Genomic DNA, 24,003 nt, shown 5'->3' on the forward strand with positions numbered 1-24,003 from the left:
TCATTATGGTGAAAGTCATCTAAATTGTAGATGTCATTTGTCTCAAAAATAAATTGTTGATGTCATAATACTGTAGTAACAATAACATCAAAGAATAAAATTGTATTAAGATCTCATAATAATGATAATATATTACTTAAAAAATGATAAACTAATAGATCTTGTTTCTTGCTCTAATTTTAACTATTGTTGTAGGAACTAGCAAAATGTCTAAGGTTTTTCTTTGATCAATAAGATGTCTAAGTTATTTGAAAAGCAAGACAGATCTGTAACATGTCTGTTAAAAGAATAAACAGCTTGAATTATGTAGCTAGCTCATTGTACTTATTATCGATTTTTGGATAGGCTATCCCTCGTGGTTGGGAACTCCTTGCTTTCAATTGCTATGAAAGTTTTCAATGCATGCCTGTAGGAATAAATTGGTGGACCTTATGTTCCTCTTTGGATGATATGGTATTATCTATTTGGACATGATATACAGGAGAGGATTAGACAGCCAACACCTACATGCGATTCCAGATGCTCCATTCTTTTGGTTAAGATTCTTAAATTTTCAACTGGTGATGACATAAATGAGTTGCGATGCTCTTATTTGTTCTTAGGAATATCTACTATGTTTTATATTGATACATTCTTTCTTTGATGCAAATGTTTGTCATTGCAATGACTCATTTCGGGCTTTTTTTGTATTCTAATTTTCATGACTTCTGCCACAACATAGTTTTTGATTCATTCATATTTGTTAAAGAATAGACGCATAACAGATGACCATATTAAAACATACTCATTTCTTTGGTTCATGTCGGGTATATGTGAGGCACTCCCTCACGGGCATCAGATCCTCCTTTCCTACCATAATGTTGGTGCATCCTATTGCATTAAATATTTGAACAAACTCTTAGAATTTATCTCGGTTGTCATCTATTCAAAAAACTATCATGCAATTAGATTCCTTACACAGATCATGAAGGTGTCTACCAGAAGAATGTGTCTGGCAACTTCATAAAAATCCAAACATCAAAGAATAATGACTAATGGAACATGAGACACCCCATGAGCAGAGATTAAGGGGACCAAGCCAACCAAGATCTGGTCTCCTATCCTTCAAATGCCCATATCCTCAAACGATGGGAGCTAATCTGATCATCTGTGGATATACAACTCATGGCCATCCCTACTTCAGTACGGATGATATCAGGTGTTTGAAGATGTTATTAAGTGTCTGGTAACGGTCCCAAACTTAGCTGAATCAAAGCAGTAATTGATTTATAATGTTTGTTAAATAGTCGAGCTGCAAAGTTGTATCAGGGAAATTATGAAACATTGAGGGCAATAGTTGAGATGCTTAACATGCATGCTTAGATTATCTGTAGAGCTCACCAATCTCTTCTGGAAGTCTGCTTCATTGTTTAGAAGATCATAGCTTCTTCAAATCAGAGATATTTGACCCAGAATTCAAGGGTCCGATGGCAAGTAGATCTCTTGTATGGTATTTTATCAACTCAACTAATTAGCACCCTTCATATCATTAAAAATTATTAGCTTTCACTTGAATCTTTTTCTTTTTTGTTGAAAAATATTACATCTTTGACCATCAAAACATTAATAAACTATGACTGGTAACGTTCTACAAGGAGATCAGATCTTAGATCTTCTTATAATGCAAGCACACTCAAGTTTTTTGTAAGAAAGTTGGCCGAGAGAGTGTTCATGCTTCACACCTGGCTACGAGTTTCGAAAGCCAATAATATCGGAAAAAAAATTAAATTATTTCTCCTTAAAAAATAAGAGGTTTACTGTCCTTATTATAATAGTGGTAAGATCATTTGTTCCATATGGTGTGTGTTTGGTCGCTTTTTTTTTTTTTTTTTTGAGGGCATCCACTTGGAGAACTCTACTCACCAACCCCTCCTGTCCCTCCCCTGCTTCCTTGAAAGTACTCCACTAACAAAAAAAAATGAAGGTATCAATTGATAGGGGGCCCTCCAGTATTTTGGAAATGTTTACTAATGTATTTAACTCTTGGAATGTGACTCTTTCTAGCATCAACATTGTTATTACACCACAATTATCATTCACAAAGTAAACCACTACATTTAGGAATGAGTAAACCTGAGTTAAAGGTGATGTCCATTTGGTATTGTCCAAAGTCTAGCTCCTGATTACATATTTTACAGACTTGCAATAAGGTTATCAGTGAACAGAGAGTGCATGAAATGGCATGGTAGAAGCCACAATGCTAGTGCTAACAATTATACATACCGTGCAAAAAAGAATTTACTAGCGGTAGCACTATAGCCATCTTTATGAAGTAAGATGAAGAGAGAAGGAGAATTTGATTCATCTAAATTCCTATACCTAAAAAATATGTAGCTACCTTCTATTAGCATGGGTTTGCTAGGTTTCTCCTCACTTATAAATTAAAACAATTTAAATTTAATACAAATATACATCGACATTGTAAGTTTTTTTTTTTTTAATTCAAAAAAACACATTAATAGAAAAGAATACACAAACAAATAAGAGTGATAACTTGTGAAATCTAGTCGAGTAATTAGGGCTAGAAATGAGGTTGAGGCAAATTTAAGGCATGTCAAGTTCAGGCATACAACAGACTGGATGAAGACCAATCGGCAAGAGCCTCAATTGACTCAATCATCTATGCATTGTTATGTAGTTTGAGAGGAGCCTCCTCTTGACTTTGCAACAAAAAATACGGCGAGCTAATCTCCCAAGTCAGCCCAGGCATTGTGGATGATTAATTATTGGGTCACCAATTGTTCTGGCGTGAATCCCCCGAGTGGAGTATACACCACTGCTGTCCACACCAGAGCTAATGGACACCCACCTCCAGGAAAGAAAATCTAGATCCCTTATTTTAATGATTCAATCACCTCCCTTCAGGTAGTGCACAGTTCCATATATAATGTGAAACTGTTGCCTTTCACAGTATTCGGTCATATGATAAAGAGGTAGGGGAGCAGTAAGATTTGAACGATCTCTCAAGTAGAATTGATCATGGACTGGATCTTGTATTTAAAATATATTCATTTTTTATCAGACTTCGAGATAAATCTGTTTAAAATTTGATATTTTTTTGTGCCAAAGTCTGAGATGAGAACCCTTTTGATTCTAGAAAAGATTTAAGGAATAAACAAGCCGGTCCTTAACAACCTTAGACCTACCTATACATCTTCCAGTTCAAGCTTTTGGTTTGAGCTCCGCCCGCTCAATCAGTAAATGAACCGAACTAGAACAATGCTTTGCTCATTCGAGCTCAGTTTGATCAAATTCAAAACATAAAAAAATAAAATAAATATTATTCGATTCATTAATAAAAAAATATTATTTGAAAATCAAAATATTTTTATAAAATAATGTTGTAGTCATAAGATTGAGAGATCTTTAGACTTCAATCTAGTTATTTAGACAAGGTAGACATGAGCAATTTGAGATTTGAGTACAACTTAAAATTAAATGTGCGGGTATGAACTAGCATCCAATTATAAAACAATCCTGAGTGCGAGGTAGTGTTTGGCTCTCTGAAGCTCGGATACTCGGCACATCTGGGACCGTGATACAAAGAGAATCCCGTCATCAGGAGGCCGAAATTAAAATACTAAACCTTATAATATATCGCATCACATGACATCAGTTGTAAAGTAGTTCGATAGAGAAAAAGATTTCATAACGAGCATTCGGTGCGTGACAGCGTGGGATTACGGTGGCCTCTGGAGCCCGTCCTTTTTTTTTTTTTTTTAGCCTGATCAAAGTCAAGACGCGTACGCGTAAATGAGCTCGGAAAGGCAACTGGGAGCCCTAAAAAAATGTGAAACGCCAGTGATGCCTGCAAATTGGAACCCTATATACGACTACCTGACACATCGCAGGGGTTAGGTACCTCGGAAGTAGTCTGGTTCTGTCTTGAGTTGGGTCAAGTTTAATGAGTTTGATCAAAACTTGTCGAAGTCTTTTTATCAATTGTAATCAAGCTTCACTAGATTAGGTCTAGTTCTGCTATAACATACTTTATCTAGCAAGAGAATGGGTGGTAGTCTGGGATTCATGCTCAGTTAATCTGTGTAGACTTGGGCATGGAGCATTAGATCCGGCCATGAGAATATATGATATAGATTCAAATCTGGGCAAACCATTTGCAATCACCAGTATTCATTAGAGTGACTTGACTACATTCTGTCTGACATATACAAATTATGAGATGCTGTGTTAATTATTGACATATAAGTTATTATTGCATTTTGATCAACATTTTATGCTTTATACCGTTTTTTTTTTTCGTGATATGATTTATTTATTATAGTCCGGCGTCACTTGTGATAACCAAATGGTTAATAACAATTTTCAATAGCTTTAATAATTAAACAAGTTAATATCTTTTCCTGTGAGAGAGAGAGAGAGAGAGAGAGGGAGAGAGATTCGGCTACAATCAAATGAATTTCTACTTTGTTCCAATCTAGTTTAGATAGGATGATAGAGATTTCACATCAATAATCTAAGTTACTGGACGTGATAAATCACATCTGAATTATTTATATACAAAAAATCATGGGATTTGAAAATATCTTATCTATGCATAAGTAGTTCAAAAATAAACAATCTACATAATGCTAAATTATATATATATTGATTATTTGATGTATAGATTAAATCTCAATCTCCAAATCATATAATTTTTTAATAGAGAAGTAGTTTAGAGATAATAGATAATGTTTAACCATTCGGATCATCGACATGGAACCCCATTATTCGATACAAATTTGAATAGATCTAAATGGAGATTTACTCGAATGTAGCGAAATTTAACTTTGTATGCATATATGTATGTGTAAAGGAATGAACGATGAGGGTCGAAAAATCCAAATCTATATTTACATAATGCATCATCCTTGGGGATAAATACCATATGAGAAGTCCGTCCCAAACTACTTCCTAGATATCCTCTCCAATATGTGAGCTCCTTGCCTAGCATCCTTGAAGGAAGGTCCTTTTCCAACTTCTGAAAAAAGAAAAGGTCCTTTTCCTCAAAGCCGAGTCATCACGCGGTTGAACCTTGCGGGCCAGAAGTGATCCAGCTAAGTGAAGTTGTTGGGTTGCGCAGGAGTGCTGCATGCTTCGCATCTTTCGACGTCCAGGCCGAGCCCCCGAAAGGGACTCACTCTCAAATCCACGAACCTGCCTTGCGGAATCCTATGCCATGCCATTCTCCCTCTCTCTCTCTCTGTGATGGAAGCCTTTGGCTCGTGGTGTCCTCTAATTTTTATTTCAATTATTCATTCGGATTTTATGTACCATGATTCATGATGAAGGGCTGCGATTACGTGGATCAGGTGGGCTCCACAAAGCTCGTGGTATGTAGGGCCCACCACTCAGTAGATCCTCCCACCCTTGTGAGCTGTCCTTAAGGGAATGAAGCGTGACACGGGAGTTGCGTGTTTCCATTCATCTCTTTGGTCTTGGGGGTGGACGTGGTTTACGAAATGTAGAGGAGGGCTCCTCCTTCCAATGCGTGGTTTTATAACTGATAGTCTTACCTTCATTATAATATAAATGAAGGACATTGTAGCCCACTGCATTTTATCATGGGTTATAGTTCGATGCATTAGATAATTGTCACCCATAAGCAGTCGCTCATCATTAAAGACTTACATTTATGCCTGAAAATATGATTTCAACGTATTTAATTGGCTATGAAAAATTAATTTATTTGAGAATGATTTATATTTAATTAAATATTTATTTTTTGAAAAAAATTATATAAAATATTTATTATATCTTTGATATAAGAAAAAAAAAATCTTAGCCCATTCTACGTATTATCGTTGTTTGTAAATAAAAAATTATGATGATCAAAGATATTTTTGGTTGAGATCGTGGCAGAGAAGAATTTGAGATGTTGTAATTGAAAGAATATTCAATTCGGTCATAAATCTTTTGTTGGTTTAAAACGATATTTTTGGATAAAAGAGAATCTTCAATTCTCATCCCATATGAAAAATAAAAATTCATATCCTACATAGTTTTTTGCTCACGAAATATGAGAATTGTATTTCTATGGAGAACATATTTTTCCGATCTCTCTCGTTTGAAAACTCTAACCATACAAAAAGAAGTTTTTTTCTACTTTCTTTTGACCATACTTTCCTCTTTACTTTTCGCGAACCAAATGAGTTATAATATAGAAATAGTATGCACTACGTATGGAAGCTGCATTTGATTCATGCTCAAAATCAGAATCGTAATGGCTATATCCTCTTATACATTTAGTTCGGAATCAGAATCTAAATTAAAATAAAATTTGAATACTAGGAGATTATAGAAATTGGATTTTGAAGAATCAAAGCATTTCCATTCTTCTTTGAAATCGAAAGAAAAATGAGACTCGTTCCAATCAAATTGGTGAAATAGAAGTCATTCATTTTCATTTTTGTTCCAACTCTCCGCAATCAAACAAACCTAGAACGTATTCAAGAAAAGACTGGAAAGAGAAAGTAGTAGAAAGAGAACGGTAATCTAGCTAGTCTCTCACCTTCTTAAGATAATCCGCTTCCCTGAGCAGGATAAGTGAGTTTCCGGGCAGTTTCCAAATAACTTTGTTATCGACCCAATTGTGGAAAGATATCTATGCCCAATCTTATCTAGATGTTATGATTGACAAAATTATTCTTCTATCTCTATAACTAGATTCACCAATGAACCAATGTAACACGTAACAAATGATGTGAGGTTCATTAAGGTGCTGTCATGCGAACTTGCGCACTTCTTGTGCATTATATTTATGGTCATCGATCTGTCTCTAGAACATGCCTAAGAAGGAGCTAGGTATAATTGGGTTTCAACATCATGCTGCCACCTAGTCGAATTCTCGTTGCTTGGATTTTTCACAGCTACATGACATTAGATTATTATGAGACAACTGGCTTCCAAGTTGCACTTGACAAACGTCGCGTATCTGAACCACATTATGTGCAAATTGTCACTAGCAACACGACGCTATTACCTGAATCACACGTAATCAGATTTTTAAGAAGCTGTCCACATAATTATACCATGCTTGAAATTTTCCCGAAGAAATAATACCATACTTGAAATCAAAGAGGGTCCATAATTGGATAGCATTAATTAAGGAGATACTAAGTCAAAAAAAAAAAAAGTTGTCTTATGCGCCACCAATGTGATCAAATGACCAACTGGCTCCCATATACATGCAATTGCTTTCCTCTCTCTCTCTCTCTCTCTCTCTCTCTCTCTCTCGTCAGCTGCTTGGAGCAAAGAGGATATCTATTTGCAGAAAGAAAATTAGAATTGTGAAGAAATTCTAAGTCAACTTTCAACTGTGAGGAGGTCTATATGTCCTTTTATAATATTTTTATATAATTAATTATAATATATATATATATAGACACACACACAATAATAGCTCTCCAGGATACGCTCTAGAAATCTGTTACTAAGTAGCTACATGATCTTAAAGATTTAATAGATGATACGAATATACCAAAAATATGCTTTGATAATCATTTGATGGAAAATATACACAATAAATTTCATATATATATTTTGATAATTCATTAAATATTTGGCTATATAATTTTAGAGATTTACATAATTAACCCTTCAATTCTTTTCTTTTGTCTCGGTGCAAGTTACGATCGATGGGTAACACAGAGAACCTGAAGTATGGTAGATGGAAGCATTGGGAGAAGTGTTCCTTTGTAAAAATATCCACAATTTATTAGAGGGAGAGATGAACTAGACACGAAGTTACGGTGAGACACATGTTCTTGTGTAAAATGAAAATCAATTTCTATATGCTCGAGCATAAAAAATCGGATTGGTAGTGAGATGTATGCTGATAGATTATTACACCATACTATTGGTGGGATAGGAACGGCAGTACCCAATTGTTGGAGCAAAGATTAAATCCAAATGAATTCAACTATGGCATTAGCAAGTTTTTTATATTTAGATTGGGTCCTGAAACTTGCAACTGTCTCCTACTTTTAGCACTCCAAAAAATGAGATAAAACCTAGGAAGATACTGAAGCTACTAGTAGAATGATGATTATCAGGATTATCGACCCAATCAACATTCGAGTAAGCATAAAGAGTGAGAGAGGAATTTTGGGTCAAATGAAGGCCATAATCAAAGGTGTGTTCAAGGTACCGTAGGGTTTATTGAACGATGAGCCGATGCAAGGTTGCGGGTCAATGCATGAATTGGCTCACCTGGTTGATAACAAAAGTGCACCCATGACATCGTGACAATGAGCCGAATCAGGAAGTGGAGTACCAGCTAGCAGATAAGGACATTTGGGAACCCATGGACACCGAAGTGGAAATAGGTTTTGCACCATCCATTTTGGCCTTGGTAAGGGAATCAAAAATATGCTTTTGTCCTCGAAAACAGTGAAGAGTTCAAGTCCATCGCAAATTCTGATTGAAGAGAGGCAACATAAACAAGAAGAAGTACCATATAATCCTTGGTACGCTTGATGAATATAGAAATACCAGCTTTAGATCTATAAAAACCAAGAGATTGTAATAAGCACTGGGCATTTAGATGGACGGGACCAAAAATATACAAGTACCATAAAAAATTTTTCATCTATTCAGATGTTTAAGCTTTACGAGAATCCTTAATTTATCCGATATAGGACTATTATTTTACACCCACTCTCACATGTGGAACCCAAAACACAAAAGCCTAAACGAGGAGCTGGCGTGTGGAGATTTTAGTAAGCAAGAAGGATTAGTGGGCTTTAATACAATATAGAAAGGAAACTAAAATTGTGAAGATCGAAGTTCTCACTCATCTTGCAACTGTGAGGAAGTCTGTGTATTCTTTTACAATATTTCTGTACGATTGCTTACAATGCTAATAGATATAAGAGGATCGAAATATACAATAATAGATCTTAAAAAATATACTTTGAAATCTTTGCTAAATGGCTACATAACCTTAGAGATTTAATAGGTTCCATAAATATCCAAGTACAAACTTCGGTAATCCTTTAAAGCAAAATTTATAATAATAGATTCTATAAATTAATATACTTTTAACAATTCATTGAATATATTTTGACAAATTTTTGAATATTTGGCCGTATAAGTTTGGATTTTTTTTTTTTTTTTTTTTGAGATTTTTCCTACCAATACCATGCCACTCTCCCCTCTATAAATAAGCCACCCATCTCATTCCTTTCCCCACTAGGAACATAGAAAGAGCGAGCAAAAGTAGACAAACGGAAGAACCAAGCAGTACGCCATATCCCCATCATCCATCCATGGTGAAGAGTAGCAGCAGCAGCAGCAGCAGAGTCCTTCACACTCCCAACTCTCCCATCCCACTCCCCAAGAAGCCCACCACCACCACCAACCTCCAGCCAAAGGTGGAAGGTATTAGGAAGAGGCCATACAAGGGAGTGAGGATGAGGAGCTGGGGTTCCTGGGTCTCAGAGATAAGGTCACCCTACCAGAAGACCCGGATCTGGCTGGGCTCCTACTCCACCCCTGAGGCCGCTGCCAGGGCCTACGACGCCGCCCTCCTCTGCCTCAAGGGCTCGTCGGCCGCCCTCAACTTCCCCACCTCCCTCCCCTACCACCCTCCCGATCATACTACTACTATCATGTCCCCAAAGTCCATCCAGAGAGTCGCTGCCGCCGCTGCCAACGCCGCCACCCCCACCACCTCCACGCCCTGCCCTGCGATCTCCCCATCGCCTTTTCCTCCCTCCCCTTCATCATCTCCATCTTCGCCATCCGATACCACCGAAGATTCTCCATCATCCACCACGACGACGACGAGGAGGAGCTGCATGGTGAGCGCCATGGAAGAGGACTCGTGGATCGACTTCGGAGCACTCCAGTTACCCATATTTGTGGATCAACTCATCAACCCATCGATCTCTCCATGGGAGGAGTTGGATGAGGAGGTAGACTTCAAACTATGGAGCTTCTGCTAGAGAATGAGATATGATCTCATCGCATGTTCTTCTCTCTCTATAATTAGATGAGATCTAGAGGAGGTGATACTGACAGTAGGGAGGTGACCTCGATGGTCTTAATCTATTTGATTCGATTTTATTTCTAATAGGTAAAGATTCTATATATGGAGCTACCTGCAGGTTTTAGGTTCTTCCCTGGAATTTCTAAAATTGCACACAAACACAGGGTTCTTACCATCGGATCATTTCACTGTCGCATGGAGCAAGTTCACTTTTATTTCTATGGATGTATGGATTCCAGTCGTAACTTGGGAAAGAGGCTAGCGATCATCAGGGATCCTTTTCCTAAAAAGAAACTTCGAAGAGAATAAATCCAGATTTCTTTTTTTTTTTTCTTTTGTTAAATAATCCAGGTTTCTTTTTCATGAGGAGGTGGAAATGGCCGTTGGATCGACATAATGGATGGAGGTGGATGGCTCTTTGGTGGGATGGGAAAGGGGGATCACTATTGTACTGAGACTTTGGTGGTACAGTTTCTTTAGTTGTGTCTCCTTTGGAACATATTCCCATGATTCAAAGCATCCAAATGCGTCCTTATGTCATCCAAACTTTGTACCCGTAATATTGCTTTACGCCAATGCATTATTGTTGACACTGCAGAACAGCCAAAATCAACGAAATCGAATAAATTTTCTACCTTTTACTTGATCACTTTTAAACTTTTTATCTTCCATTTTTTGTTCCTTCTAGATTTTTGTTTGTTGCCACCTCCATTCTTCTCCTTCTTTCTTTTTTTCTTTTTTTTTTTTTGGAGATCATTGCACACCTGCATACTTATATACGTACGTGCATATAATACTCACATGTATGTGTATATGGGAGGGTAATTTTGTTTTCAAGACATAGCCAAGCTGGTTTTCTCCACCTGTGGATGACAAGAATATCCCTGTAAACTGAGCTAGATAGTTATACTTGCATTTGGATGCTTTTGTATTTGGTAGATATAATTAACATGCTAAAAAGTGAAATAATTGATGCAGAAAACTGCATTAATTCATGAGAGAAATACTACCATAGATCTATAGTTAAATATTCATATATATACACACACACACACATATTTATTATACTCAAAGGGAGAGTGATCAGACTATCCATTTGTACCGAGACCACTTCTACTTGGAAGGTCTGTTTTGTAAAAAATAATTTCTATATTTTGCTCTCTGCAATAAAATTGGATATATGGTTTCATGCTTCCTTTTTTACTCAAAAAAAAAAAAAAAGCCTTGTAAGGGCATTCAGAGTCCAATAATACGTCACTAGAAAATGTCTGCAAAATAGTCCTCCTGACTTCTATTTTGGCATTGTAGTATGGTTGTTTTTGAAATATAAGTTTGAAGTGCTGGTAAAATCAAGCGTTGGCCCAGGTTGATGTTAGCCAAGATAACGATTTATATCAATATTGGCCCTTGTCAACAGATATTTTGAAGTTCAAATCTTATCATCCTGGCCAACATAGACGGATATTCTTGAGATATTGGCCTAGATGATTTTAATTTATTGAACAAGATTTGTCCGCCTTTACTCTATTAGGGTGGGTAAATACTGATCAGAATTACAACTTGCCCAACTTGGTTACTTGAGCCTATTGGGTTTGGCTTCGACCTCTAAGCCAATGGTCGCCATGGGATCAGGAAACCACTCAAACCTGCGAGAGAGGCTCCTAAGATAGTGCTTGTAGTGCTACGTTGGGCTCCTAAAAGCTTGACCTAAGATGATTGGAAAATAAGAAATTCTTTGCGCACCGCCTGTGGTGTAAAAAATCTGATCGAGTGCACACTTCACTCTATTGGATCATGTAGTCACTGCTTTCTAATATGTATTTAATGCACGTAATTCTATTTTTTTGTTTGAAATTTTAATGACGAAAATACTATTCTTAAAAATTATGACACCCTTTCTTAAAAATTATGACATCTCTTTACAAAAATTATGACATCCATTTTCTTTCGAAAAAATTATGATATTCCTTCACAGAATTATGATACTCTTTCTTCACAGAACTATGACACCTTTCATAAAAATTATGATATTCTTTCACAAAATTTATAATACATCTTCCCTTTCGAAGACAGGTGTCATAATTTTTAAGAAAGGGTATCATAATTTTTTCCAAAAGGTAAGGGTGTCATAATTTTTTTGATGTCCTAATTTTTAAAAAGATGTGTCATAATTTTTTCCAAAGGATAAGAGTGTCATAATTTTTTTAAAAGGATGTCATAATTTTTGTGAAGGGGTATCATAACCAAAAGACAAGAATATTTTCGCCATACAAATTTTTTAAACAAAAAAGATGATTTACAAGTATTAAATATGTATTGAAAAGTGTGTTATATAGATTAATCGGATAAAGCGATGCACTCCACATCGGATTTTCTACACTGCTCATGGTGCACAAAAAATTTCTATTGAAAAATTTGTCCTCTTTATGATGGGATAGAATTTTGTCTATTAGAATGAAGTAAAAATGCCGAAAAAAAAATGGTGTAGACATGGTGTTTTTTTTTTTTTCTGTGAGAAAATGGTGTAGATATGATGTTCGAGATTACAATGTTTTCTTTTTGGTAGTGTTTGGATTTTGCTACGGTACTCTAAAGAGTAGTTTAGTTTTTTTACTGTCTATCTAAATTGAATTGTTGGATTAAATATAGACCACTTGAAGTTCAATCGATTGAAGTCTCAATTGTGCATGATTGATATGATAAATATTTAAAAATTAAAATTATTTTATATAATAATTAAATTAAATTTTTTTGAAAAAATCTTTTCGATCGACCACTGAAAGTGAAGGTGGTACAGAGAAGCCATGGGTGCAAGGGGGCTGTTGGGGAGAATCGTGGATGCAGGGATAGGGTAAGGTGATGTGCAGAAAAGCCGTGGGTGCCGAAAGAGAGAGGATCGAGAGCGAAGGAGCTGTAGGCCCCGAAAGGGTAGGGAGATGAGGGTAGATGAGTTATGGGTAGACGGAGAGGGGTGGTGGAGGAGCTGCAAGTAGGGGGCCAAGAAAAGGGAGCATGGAGGAGCCACAGGAGAGGGGCCGAGGCAGGAGGGGGCACGAAAGAGCTGCATGTGGCACCAGAGAAGAGGAGGGAGGGGTGGACATAGAGAAGCCATGGGCAAAGACAAGAAAAAGAAAATAAAATAAAATATTATTTTTTAAAAAATAATAAAATATATAAAAGAGCATCTTAGCAAAAATTTTTTTTCATTTTTATTTCCTCTTATATCTCTTAGTTTGTTTGGATGCTCGTCACAGATCTTCTTTATTATTTGATTATTATGTTTTATCTATATAACAAAAAGTATCGAAGAAAAGATTTGTAATACATCTTTGATCTATTAGCCAAAAAAAAATATTCTTTGTAGTGTAAAAAATCCAATATGGAGCGCACCACCTCATCCTATTAGACCACGTAGCCACTATTTTTTAATATATATTTAATATTCATTTAATGCTCGCAGTTCTACCTTTTCATTTGAAATTTTGAATGACAAAAATATCATTTTTCTTTCGAAAAAATTATGATATCCTATGCCGATATTATGGCATCCTATATTGAAATTATGACTTTCTGCATAGCATGTCATAATTTTTTATAGGATATTATAAAGAAAGAAGAATATTTTTATTATTAAAATAATTTTAATGCAGGATGTCATAATATCGGTACTAGATGTCATAATTTTTTGGAAAGAAATGGACATTTTCATCATTCAAAATTTTAAACGAAAAAGTAGAACTGTAAGCATTAAATACACGTGAAAAAATGGTGGCTACGTGGTCTAATAGGATGAAACAGTACTCTCCATATTAGATTTTCTACCGGGTGTACAAAGAATTTCTCTAGCCAAAAAAAAGAAAAAACTTTCGATACTAACAGGCCTTGAGCTTTCTACCAATTTATTGAGGAGAAATTCTTTATGCACCGTGAATGGTGTAGAACCGTCCACACCATCTGCGGTGATTAGTTTCCTTATGGAGTCAATTTTTTTTTTTTTTTTTCGTGTATCGCACTCCGATCTCACGCATGAACCAATCACCGTAGATAATAGCACAAAGAATTGTTCTTCATTGGGTTAAACATAGACCGTACAAGCTTGGGCCGATTGTCTAGGAATGTGGGCCAAGTAGACCTTTAAGGGTTTCTCTATTCTCAAACATTTTCCACATCCAAATCTGCCACCACACCCGCTCAGAGTTCCGATATGCAAGGAATTCTCCATTTTTTTGTTTTAATACTAGAAATTATCATTAATTTATTGTTACATTGTGGGATCTAGAATATGAAAGTTTTCATATTATGATATGAATCATAGGATAGCCTGAAGCAGAATGAAGATTATTAAGTTGCAGCTGACTTCAGTTGGCATGCCTATCTACTATATCATGTTCTTCTTTTGTAGTTGAAAGTCTTCAGGTGAATGTTTCAATGAGTTGCTAGTCCAGGTTTGCCTCCCATTCTAAGTCATGTTCTTTAATTTATTTTGGTTCATGAAAATGCCGAGATGCTAGCATTATTTGGATGCAGACTTTGTTTCAAATAGGTTTTGAGGACATCTTCCAACGCAGGATGGTTGTATAGTTTATATTTAAACTTTGATCCACAATGTTTGGTCAAGCATCTTCTTGAAAATATTTATTCATATCTTATTTCTGCATAGTCTTGCATTGCGTGCCTAGAATTATGTTTTTGCCAAACCTAAGTGGGCACCTAATGTTTTAGAGCTAGTCTAGGATAGAATGTGGGCTGAGAGGTCAAGTTCAAATTTTATCATTTAGGTCTTAAAAAGAGCTAGTCAAAACAAAAATTTCTTCTACGAAGAATTAGGCTATGCAACTGAAGATAAAGTTGATTAAGTAGAGATCTATCTTCCATAGGACCCTAGCCCTTTCGTGATTTTTTTTTTTTTCACTCATCATCTTTATTTCAATAAAGCTTTAATATCTTTTTAGCTAGAAAAAAAAAATTAATTAGAATTATACAAGCATAGACCTCATTAGTATAAATAAAGATAAATAACCAAGTTGTTTTATTATTTATTAAGAAAAAAAAGATCTAGACATTATTTTATCTAATTTTATTTTTTATTTTTTAAAAAAGTTAGTAATATTGGTTGAAGGAATTTCTTTTTTCTCCACAATTGATTAAAATCTATAATAATAAAGTGGGGCTCCAACAATTGTTTATCAAAGAAATTCTAGTACTATAAAAGAAGAGGTGAACATATTCCCCAATTTTTCAATTCTCACAACGCCCTAATTAAATTTATCCATTAATTGGTGCCTTTCTTGACCCAGCAAACTCTTCCTAATTTAGGCTTGGTCTCAGTAAGCTTACTCGCCAACCTTAAGCTATTGGCCTTTTATCAGTTCGCCAGCCCACAACCCCTCATTTGCAGTGATGGATATTTATACTAAATGGATATTTGATTTTAAAATGTTAATATTTAAAACTTAATTAAGTTATCCTTTATCTTCTCAGGTGCATTTCGTCCTCTGACACGCACGGAGAATTCAAGCATCTCATGGTTGGTATGAATTCAATGTGTGATGTTCCCGCTGATGTCTTATCACTTCACCTGATTGCAACTTTTCTCTAAACTTGGTACAATCTGGATTCCAACCAACAATAAAATTGGCGTTGACAGTAAAAATTATCGTTGACAGTAGTTTTTTTAAAATTTTTAAAAATAAAATTTTTAACCAGTAAAATTTTTTAAAAATAAAATTTTTATAAAAAATTATTTTAAAAAAATAAAATAATTTTTTGATATTGATCAAAAAAATATTTTTTAAAAAAAATTAAAATATAATTTTTTATAAATAAATCTTTTCAATTTTCTGATAAAATTAAAATAGTTTTTCAGTATTTTTATCAAATATTACTGTATCATTCTAAAGCACTTTCTGAGAGTCAAAAAATATTTTCTGTCATTCTAAAAGTTTAAGTCAAATAGGATCTAAATTTCTGATCCATCTATTCCTTTTAGAAAGAGAGAACCTCCGGAGAACGATGGTGCTTTTATTTGGGCAAATTTTTCTCACTTAGCTTTGTTTTCTTTCTTTTTTTCGGGCTTACGGTCAACCGCTCAGGCCGGGGGGTTGAGGTTCTCAGCCGGCGGGCATCTTGTTCGTCTGGTTTCGGCTTGGTTGTCTCTCTCTCTCTGAGCCGCGACAAGAGCTCAGTCCATCCTCTTCTTGGTATTCTCTGTTGACGAACGAGTTAGTTATTGGACCGGCGGCAACATGAACGATGGAATCGGTGATTGAGGCCTGGGAGATCGGCCTGCACTAACACAAGCCGTGGCATTTTATTGGGCCGTTTCTTTCTATATATAACAATAGAAAAAAGGGACTTGTTTGATTGTTTCTTTTTCTTGATTACATCCACCTGAATATTATATTAGTTATGAGTCATTTGTCTTGAATCCAATGTGAGCCAATAAGCTTCAATCATGGACGAATTTGATCATTAATCATCAATAAGGAAAAGAAGGGGGGGTGGTGTTCATGTTGGGGAAAAGCCATCCATTTTCATTTTTTCAGATGTCCAAGTGTTGTTGATCTTGGCCTTCTCCTGTCTTTCATCATAGCGTCAACACACAACAGTATTATATGCCACTTTATCCAAGGGATCTCCTCTATACCAACTCAGCCTTATGTTTTTTTTAAAGAAAGGCGTAAGTGGTGCCTATGGTTACCAAGGGTGCAAATATGAGCCGAGCACTCTGGCTTGGAAAATAAAAAACCTATTCCAGCTTGGCTCGAGACAAGTTCAACATAATTTAATCTTCAAGCTCGACTTGGCAATGTCTTGTTGAGTTGAACTGGACCTTTTCAGGATATCCAAACAACGTAGATGTTCAAGCTTAGCTTGTTAATGAGCTAAGCTCTGAACTGTATTTTTAGCTCGGCTCATTTTCTAATTAAGTTGAGCTCAGATGAACCATTGATGAGTCTGAGCCCAAGCTACTCATAAACAGTTTGAACCATTTGCATTCTAGGTTACTAGCTACCAAAGAATAGAAAATGCAAACGAATAAAGAAAAAGATGTTATATCATTGAAGTTGTTATGGGTTCAAATTGCTATTAGCTGTTATAACAAAGAAAAAAAAATAATTTTCAAATAAAAGCCTATGTCTACATTATTTTATTTTAGCATCATAATAATTGCCTCTAATCATTGTTAGAAAATAATTGAAATAAAACAAAAAAACAATATGTGTATTTTAGAGAGGGATGGGAACAAAATGTCTATTTAAAAGACATCTATATCAGTATGTAGTTTCGAAGGAGAGAATGGGTTATGGCACATGATTATGTTGAGGAGGGCGAAACCTTTGCAGGTCCTATGAAAGAGCAATAGCTAGTGAGGTGGGAAGCCCAAAATCTTCCTTTCAAAACTAATACTGATGGGTCTTTTTTAGTGCGGGAGCAAAAGGCCTGCTCAAGTATTGTACACGAACTGTATGGCGGAGCCGATTCATATCAGAGCCCAAAAGTTCATCGAGCCCCTTCATCATACAAATGCAGGATTGGGCGATCCATGAGGCACTGAAACTTGCCGGAGATAACAAGTTGGAGCCAAATTATGATAGGTTTGCCGTGAGCAAGAGTCCAATGGATAGTGGAACATCTCTAAGATTTGCGTTTGGTACATCGTTAGACAATTTTAAAAAATAAAATAGATTGTTTTTAGAATAAATTGTCATCATTAAATTATTAGTAATATTGATATTACTGTATTTTCATCGTTAAATTATCAATAATATTGATATTACTCTATTTGATACACACAGATAATGTTACAGTACAATTATTGAAAATCTTGATTAACATATTTGATATGACAATCAGATTATCAGTAATGTGAAATCAAATTTCAAAAATACTCTCAATAATTTTATCCGGGTGCTTTTCTTTTTTCCTGATGAGAAGTAACAGGAGTAATGTAAGTGTTGTAGTGGCATAAAGAAGTGGCCGATCGAAAGATGTGGGGAACTGTGGGCACTGGGGGAATGAGAAGGGAGCAGGCACATGTGGAACTATAAGGATGGTAGAGACGAGCATGGAGGAGCCATGTGAGGTGGTTGGGGACAAGAAGAGCTGCAAGTAAACCAAGGAAAATGGACGAGTTGCGAGATGCGGGTGCATATGGAGGGGGTAGAGGCAAGGGCGACTGAAGGGCAAGGCCACCGAAGCCTTTGCCTTAGGCTCCCGCCCCCAGGCCCCTAGTACCTCTCCCTCCCCGCCTCCACCCTGGCAAAGTCTCCCTCTGCGACTCTGCCCTCAGGCCCCTGCTCAACCGTGGAAGGCCCCCGACCCCAGGCCCAGGCGGCCTCGATGCCCCGCTTGACCCGTGAGAAGATGAACAGTGCTAGGGCAAGGAAGAACAACTGAGCGTGCGGTCGGTCGATCATCGGTGGTGAGGAAGATGGGTCACGGAAGGATCGAAGGTCTCCGCGAGCAGCGCGATAATGAACGATCCCTTTTTTTTTGTTTTCTAGAAAGCCCACGCGCCCCAGGCCCCCCTGCTTGGCCCGTAAGAAGATGAAAGGTGCCGGTGCCGCGCATCAAACTCTTCCAAGGATCGAAGGTCTCCGCGAGCGGCACGACGGTGGACGGCCTTTTTTTTTTTATTTTTCGAAAGGCCCCTGCCCCAGGTCCCCCCCACACTCGGCTCGTGAGAAGATGAACAGTGCCGCTCACCGGAGGCCCTAAGCGGCTGAACGGTCATCGACGGTCGATCGATCGGTCACCGATGGCAAGGAAGAGTGGAAGATGAAAGGTCCATTGGTTCTTTTTTTTTTTGCATTTCCCAGACCAAAACACGTGGTAGACTGTAAGCGATTACTGTGCGCGGTAGTGTGGAAAAAAAAAAAGAGAGTCAGACGGCGGGCGGCCTGCTTCATTAATATTGGCCAATTACCGATCTAGTTCGCTAAGGCACCAACGATCATTTCTTTTATAAAAATAGGTTGTTTTCTTATGCTTTGACAGAAATATTGTTAATAATTCATATTTTACACAGCATATACAGCTCCACAGAAATATAGAATCTTATTCAGTTTTTGAATTTTTTTTGTTATCTGCTTTTGTACTCTTTCGGAAGGTTTATAAATTCTCAAAACTGATTAGGGTTGGGGTTGAGAAGTGTTTGATATTTTGTAGTTTGGATCATTCTATTTTTGTAAGTTCAGCAGGATTATCCATTTTTTCTCTAGATTAATACAATTTCTTTTTTTATAAAAAAAAATTTAATTTATAGTATCTATTTTTTAAATTTTTTTTATTATTCTCTTTACTCTTCTTCTTGATAATAACTCTAACTCATATTTTCTGCAGTTTGCACTCTCGTACAATAGCATTCAACAATCGGATAATATAAATTAATTGATTATTTATTTTATTTACAATCAACATTCAATAATCGGATACTATTGTTCTAATTTTTATATATTTTTTATTTAATTTAAAATTTATATTATATTATTATATATTGTCTCTATTTTATTTAATACTTGATTCATTGAATTAGAAATTTTGATTATTGATCTTGTTTTAGCTATTTAAATAATATAAAATAATTGTAATAGTTAAATTTTTTTGATAATTCATAATAATAATTTAAATATATCAACTTGAAAATATGAATCTGATTATTCAAAGCTTCAAAAAAAAAGAAGAATTGAAAGTTTAATACAATCTCAAAAAGAAGCTTTTGATAAATTTTTTACAAATAATAAAAATAATAAATCAAAAAATATTAATGAATATTTCTTAAATGAACAAGTTAATAATCTTTTAGAGTTAGATGATAATGAAATATTAGAACAAGAAAAAATCAATGAAGAGATTCAAAATGATCCTCAAAGTCACGGTGAAGAGAACCAATCTGTTAATTTAAATGATTGTATTCCTAAAAATATTTATGATCCAAGTCAATGGATAAATATTAATACAAATTTGAGAGATTTATTAGTAAAAAAAAATTCAATTAGAATTGATGATATAGATTTTTCTAAAGATGAATTCTCAAGATATTTTTCTACTATATATTATATTCAAAAGTTGGCAAATGGAGAAAAGCATGAAAGAAGATGGTTAATTTATTCAAAAAACTTAGACAGAATATTTTAGTTTTATTACAAATTATTTAATTCTGTTTCTAGTATAAGTAAACTAGCTAATGTTGGCACTAAAGATTGGAGAAACTTTAGTGCTAAGCTTAAGAGTCATGAGATGAGTAATGAGCATATTATTAATATGAGTTCATAGATTGATTTAGAAATGAGATTGTTGAAAAATAAAATAATTGATAAAAATATTAAAAATAAATAAATAAAGATAAAGAATATTGAAAAAAAGTATTATTAAGAATTCTTGCTGTAGTAAAAATTTTTGGTAAGAATAATTTGACTTTTTGTGAAAAAAATATAAAAATTTATCAAAAAATAATAAATTTTTTAAAGTCTAATTGAAATAATTACAAAATTTGATCCGATGATGCAAGAACATATTCAACGTATTAAAGATAATAAAATTCATACTCAATATCTTGGACATAATGTATAAAATGAATTGATAAATTTGTTAGCAAGTAAAATTAAAAATAAAATTATTAAAAAATTATAGAAGTAAAATATTTTCAATAATACTTGATTGCACTCCAAATACAAGTCATTAGGAGCAAATGTCTTTTATATTGTGATGTGTAGATATTTCATCAAATCCAATCAAAATTATGAAATATTTTTTTGAGTTCTTAAAAGTAGATGATACAATCGAAAAAGATTTTTTTGATGTCATTATGGATGAAATAAAATATATTGGACTTGATATTAATAATTTAAGAGGATAGGGATATGATAATGGATCTAATATGAAGGACAAACAGCAAGGAGTGCAAAAAGGACTTTTAGATATAAATCTTAGATCTTTTTATACACTTTGTGGTTGTCACAGTCTAAATTTAGTACTTTATGACATGGCTAGTTTTTGTATTAAAGTTATATCATTTTTTGGAATGGTACAACGTATATATTCACTATTTTTTCTTTTACTAAATGATAAAAAATTTATAAGATAATATTTTCAGTCTAACTCTTAAATCCTTATCACAAATACGTTGGAAAAGTCGTATTGAGAGTGTTAAAGCAATAAAATTTCAAACTCCATAAATAAGAGATGCTTTATTGAAATTAGTAGAAATTAATGAAGATCTTAAAACTAAAAGTGAAGCTAATTGCTTAGCAACATATAAGCTTGAAAATTTTGAGTTTTTATTGAGTATGACTATTTAGTATGATATATTATTTGCTATTAATTCAGTTAGCAAAAGTTTACAATCAAAAGATATACATATTGATATTGCTATAGAACAATTAAAAATTTTCTTTCTTTTTTTGAAAAATATAAAGAAGATGAATTTGCGTCCGCTATAATTTTTTCTAAAAAAATTATATCTAAAATGAAAATAGAACCTAAATTTGATGATAAACATATCATTTATAGAAAGAAATAATTTGATGAGGATGTTGACAATAAAACAATAAAACCTCTTGAAGAATCATTTAGAATTGATTATTTCTTATATATAGTAGATCAAATAATTTTTTACTCCAAAATAGATTAGAATAATTTAAAATATATAAAAATATTTTTGATTTTCTATTTAGTGATAAAAAATTGAAGTCATTAGACAATGATAGTTTGAAAGAATATTGTCCTAATCTTGAATGTTCCTCAAAAATAATAACTACTCTGATATTGATGGTTTAGATTTATTTTCAGAGCTAAAATTTTTAAAAAAAATTATACAAGTAGAAGATAACAATCCAATGGACATACTCAATCATATAAACCACTCGATTTTTTTTCAAATGCATATATTGCTTTTAAAATAATGTTAACAATTTCAGTAAGTGTTGCTTCAACAAAAAAATAATTAAAAATTAAAATTAATAAAATCTTACTTAAGATCAACAATGTCTCAAGAAAGATTAAATGGATTGGCTATATTATCAATTGAAAAAGAAATGTTAGAAAAACTTGATTATAAAAATTTAATTAAAAATTTTGCATCTCAAAAACTAGAAAAATAAAATTTTAGTAAAAATTTATATAAATTTAAATTTAAAAAATCATATTTTAGTATTTAGTTTTAGGCCTCCAAATGTGTTAAGCTGCCCTTGGATAGGGGGGAGGGTTGGATAATGGGTTTTGTGTAATTTTTTGAAGAATAATTTTGTTCAAAATTTTTATTATAATATTATCAAAAAATGATAATCTGGATAGCCATCCTTCTCCAAAGCAATCCATATTACTTTCAATAAAAAAATTTGAATTACCATCCAAAAATATATAAATACAATAATTCATTTATCATATTAAATCGCAGTGATATGAATAGATTGCTAGCTACAAATACAACTTAACTTATTAGCTGATTGCTACAAGCTAAAAGGAAACTTTTAAGCGTTTCATGTGCAACATGTGCTGCTAGAAGCTATTCACTTGGGAGATAGGGTAGCCTCTGTCGAAAAGAAAGGAGAATCGATGCTTCACGGTGCATGGGCTGCACAGCAGCCGTACAACATTGTAGAGTGCTGTATAACCCTCAAAGACCGTCACTAGAAGATGAACAATCGTTGGATAAGATGATCCACCAGCACGTACAATGCCATACGTGGCACTCATTGTTTGCTAGAGGTCACAGAGAGTTGCATAACACTTTATGCTACAGCCTGCTTGCAAGAGGATCCTGGTTCTGAAGGAGTGATGGTGGGTACAAGACGTCCACTCAGCCCAAAGCTATTACATTAGCCAAGGAGTTTGTTTAAACGTCTATTTTAGCTGGATCTTTGAGAAGGGGAGAAATCTATGGCTCTTTTAGCAGTTTTTGTGTCATATTGTATTGCTATTTTTTTAGGAACCACCACCCTCCAACCATACCGATGTGAATTTTGATATTGAGATGCTTTTGGAAAAGCATGTTTTGTAATGAGAGATGCTAATAGGATGTTTTTAGCTACCGATGATATCAAGATTTTTGATACTACTATACCATTGATCGAATTACGCAAGCTACATGAGAAGAATTGATTTATGCTACACAAAAGTTGAATGCTTCTAACATACATCTAGAGAGAAATTCATTGACAATTGTCAGATGATTTTTGAATCACTTCTCACACATACCAATATTTATATACTTATATGTCATTGCTGCAAATGATGTGTACTTTATCTTTTATTAAGATATTGCATAGCCATAAGATAACTAATAGTGATACAAACTGGATGGCGAGCTATATGGCTAATCATATGAATTTATACTATGAAACTCTTCTATACACCTTTTATAGTAATTTTTTAATATTTTTTGGCTTTCTTGGATTTATATACTCTCATTTTAAGCAATTAATTCATTATATATATATATATATATATATATATATATATATATATATATATATAACTGGAGTGATGGAGGATGTGTAAACGTGCTGGGGTAGGCACAGCGGTTCTCGGGTCACTTGCTGTTGCTCGAGCTTTTTGGTGGATTCAACCGCAGCTTTAGACCAAATCCACATCTCGGGGTTGGCTCCACTTACCACCTCACGTCTCTCTCCCACGTGCCTCCCAACTTCCGATCTCTGCCACGTGACCTTTCGAACCCACGTCCCCTCCCCTCGTCCAACCTTCGACTCACCATCCAATCTAACGGCCACCATCACCCCATCTCCCCATATCTTATTTTCAGGCGACTGCATAAAGTTTTCTATACGGGAGAAACGGCTTCTATTTTCATCACAAGAAATCTTTGTGCACCGCGCGCGCGGTGCAGAACGCGCACGTGGTAATTGGCTCATATACGAATTCAAACAACAGTGTAAAATAATAATTTTTTTTACCTGATCTCGTACATGAGTCAACCACTGCATGTGATGCACAAATTTTTTTTTTTTTCCATC

At 34.6% G+C, this 24,003-nt stretch overlaps 2 protein-coding genes across 2 annotated transcripts in view; one reads left to right on the top strand and one right to left on the bottom strand.

Moving 5' to 3' along the window:
• LOC105048698 (uncharacterized) overlaps nucleotides 1–24,003 on the bottom strand; it is a 93,849-nt gene that overhangs the window by 62,506 nt on the left and 7,340 nt on the right. The window lies entirely within an intron of this gene.
• LOC105048703 (ethylene-responsive transcription factor ERF039-like) lies at nucleotides 9,214–10,684 on the top strand. The gene has a single exon (XM_010928111.4). It carries the CDS (start codon nucleotides 9,306–9,308, stop codon nucleotides 9,981–9,983), a length of 678 nt encoding a protein of 225 aa, XP_010926413.1. The 5' UTR covers nucleotides 9,214–9,305; the 3' UTR covers nucleotides 9,984–10,684.

The sequence above is a fragment of the Elaeis guineensis genome, chromosome 7 (genome assembly GCF_000442705.2).
Source record: "Elaeis guineensis isolate ETL-2024a chromosome 7, EG11, whole genome shotgun sequence".
Classification (NCBI taxonomy): domain Eukaryota; kingdom Viridiplantae; phylum Streptophyta; class Magnoliopsida; order Arecales; family Arecaceae; genus Elaeis; species Elaeis guineensis.

Bases quoted from the DNA above. Each gene is read 5' to 3' on its own strand.
- LOC105048703 (XM_010928111.4), top strand. From the start codon at position 9,306: ATGGTGAAGAGTAGCAGCAGCAGCAGCAGCAGAGTCCTTCACACTCCC.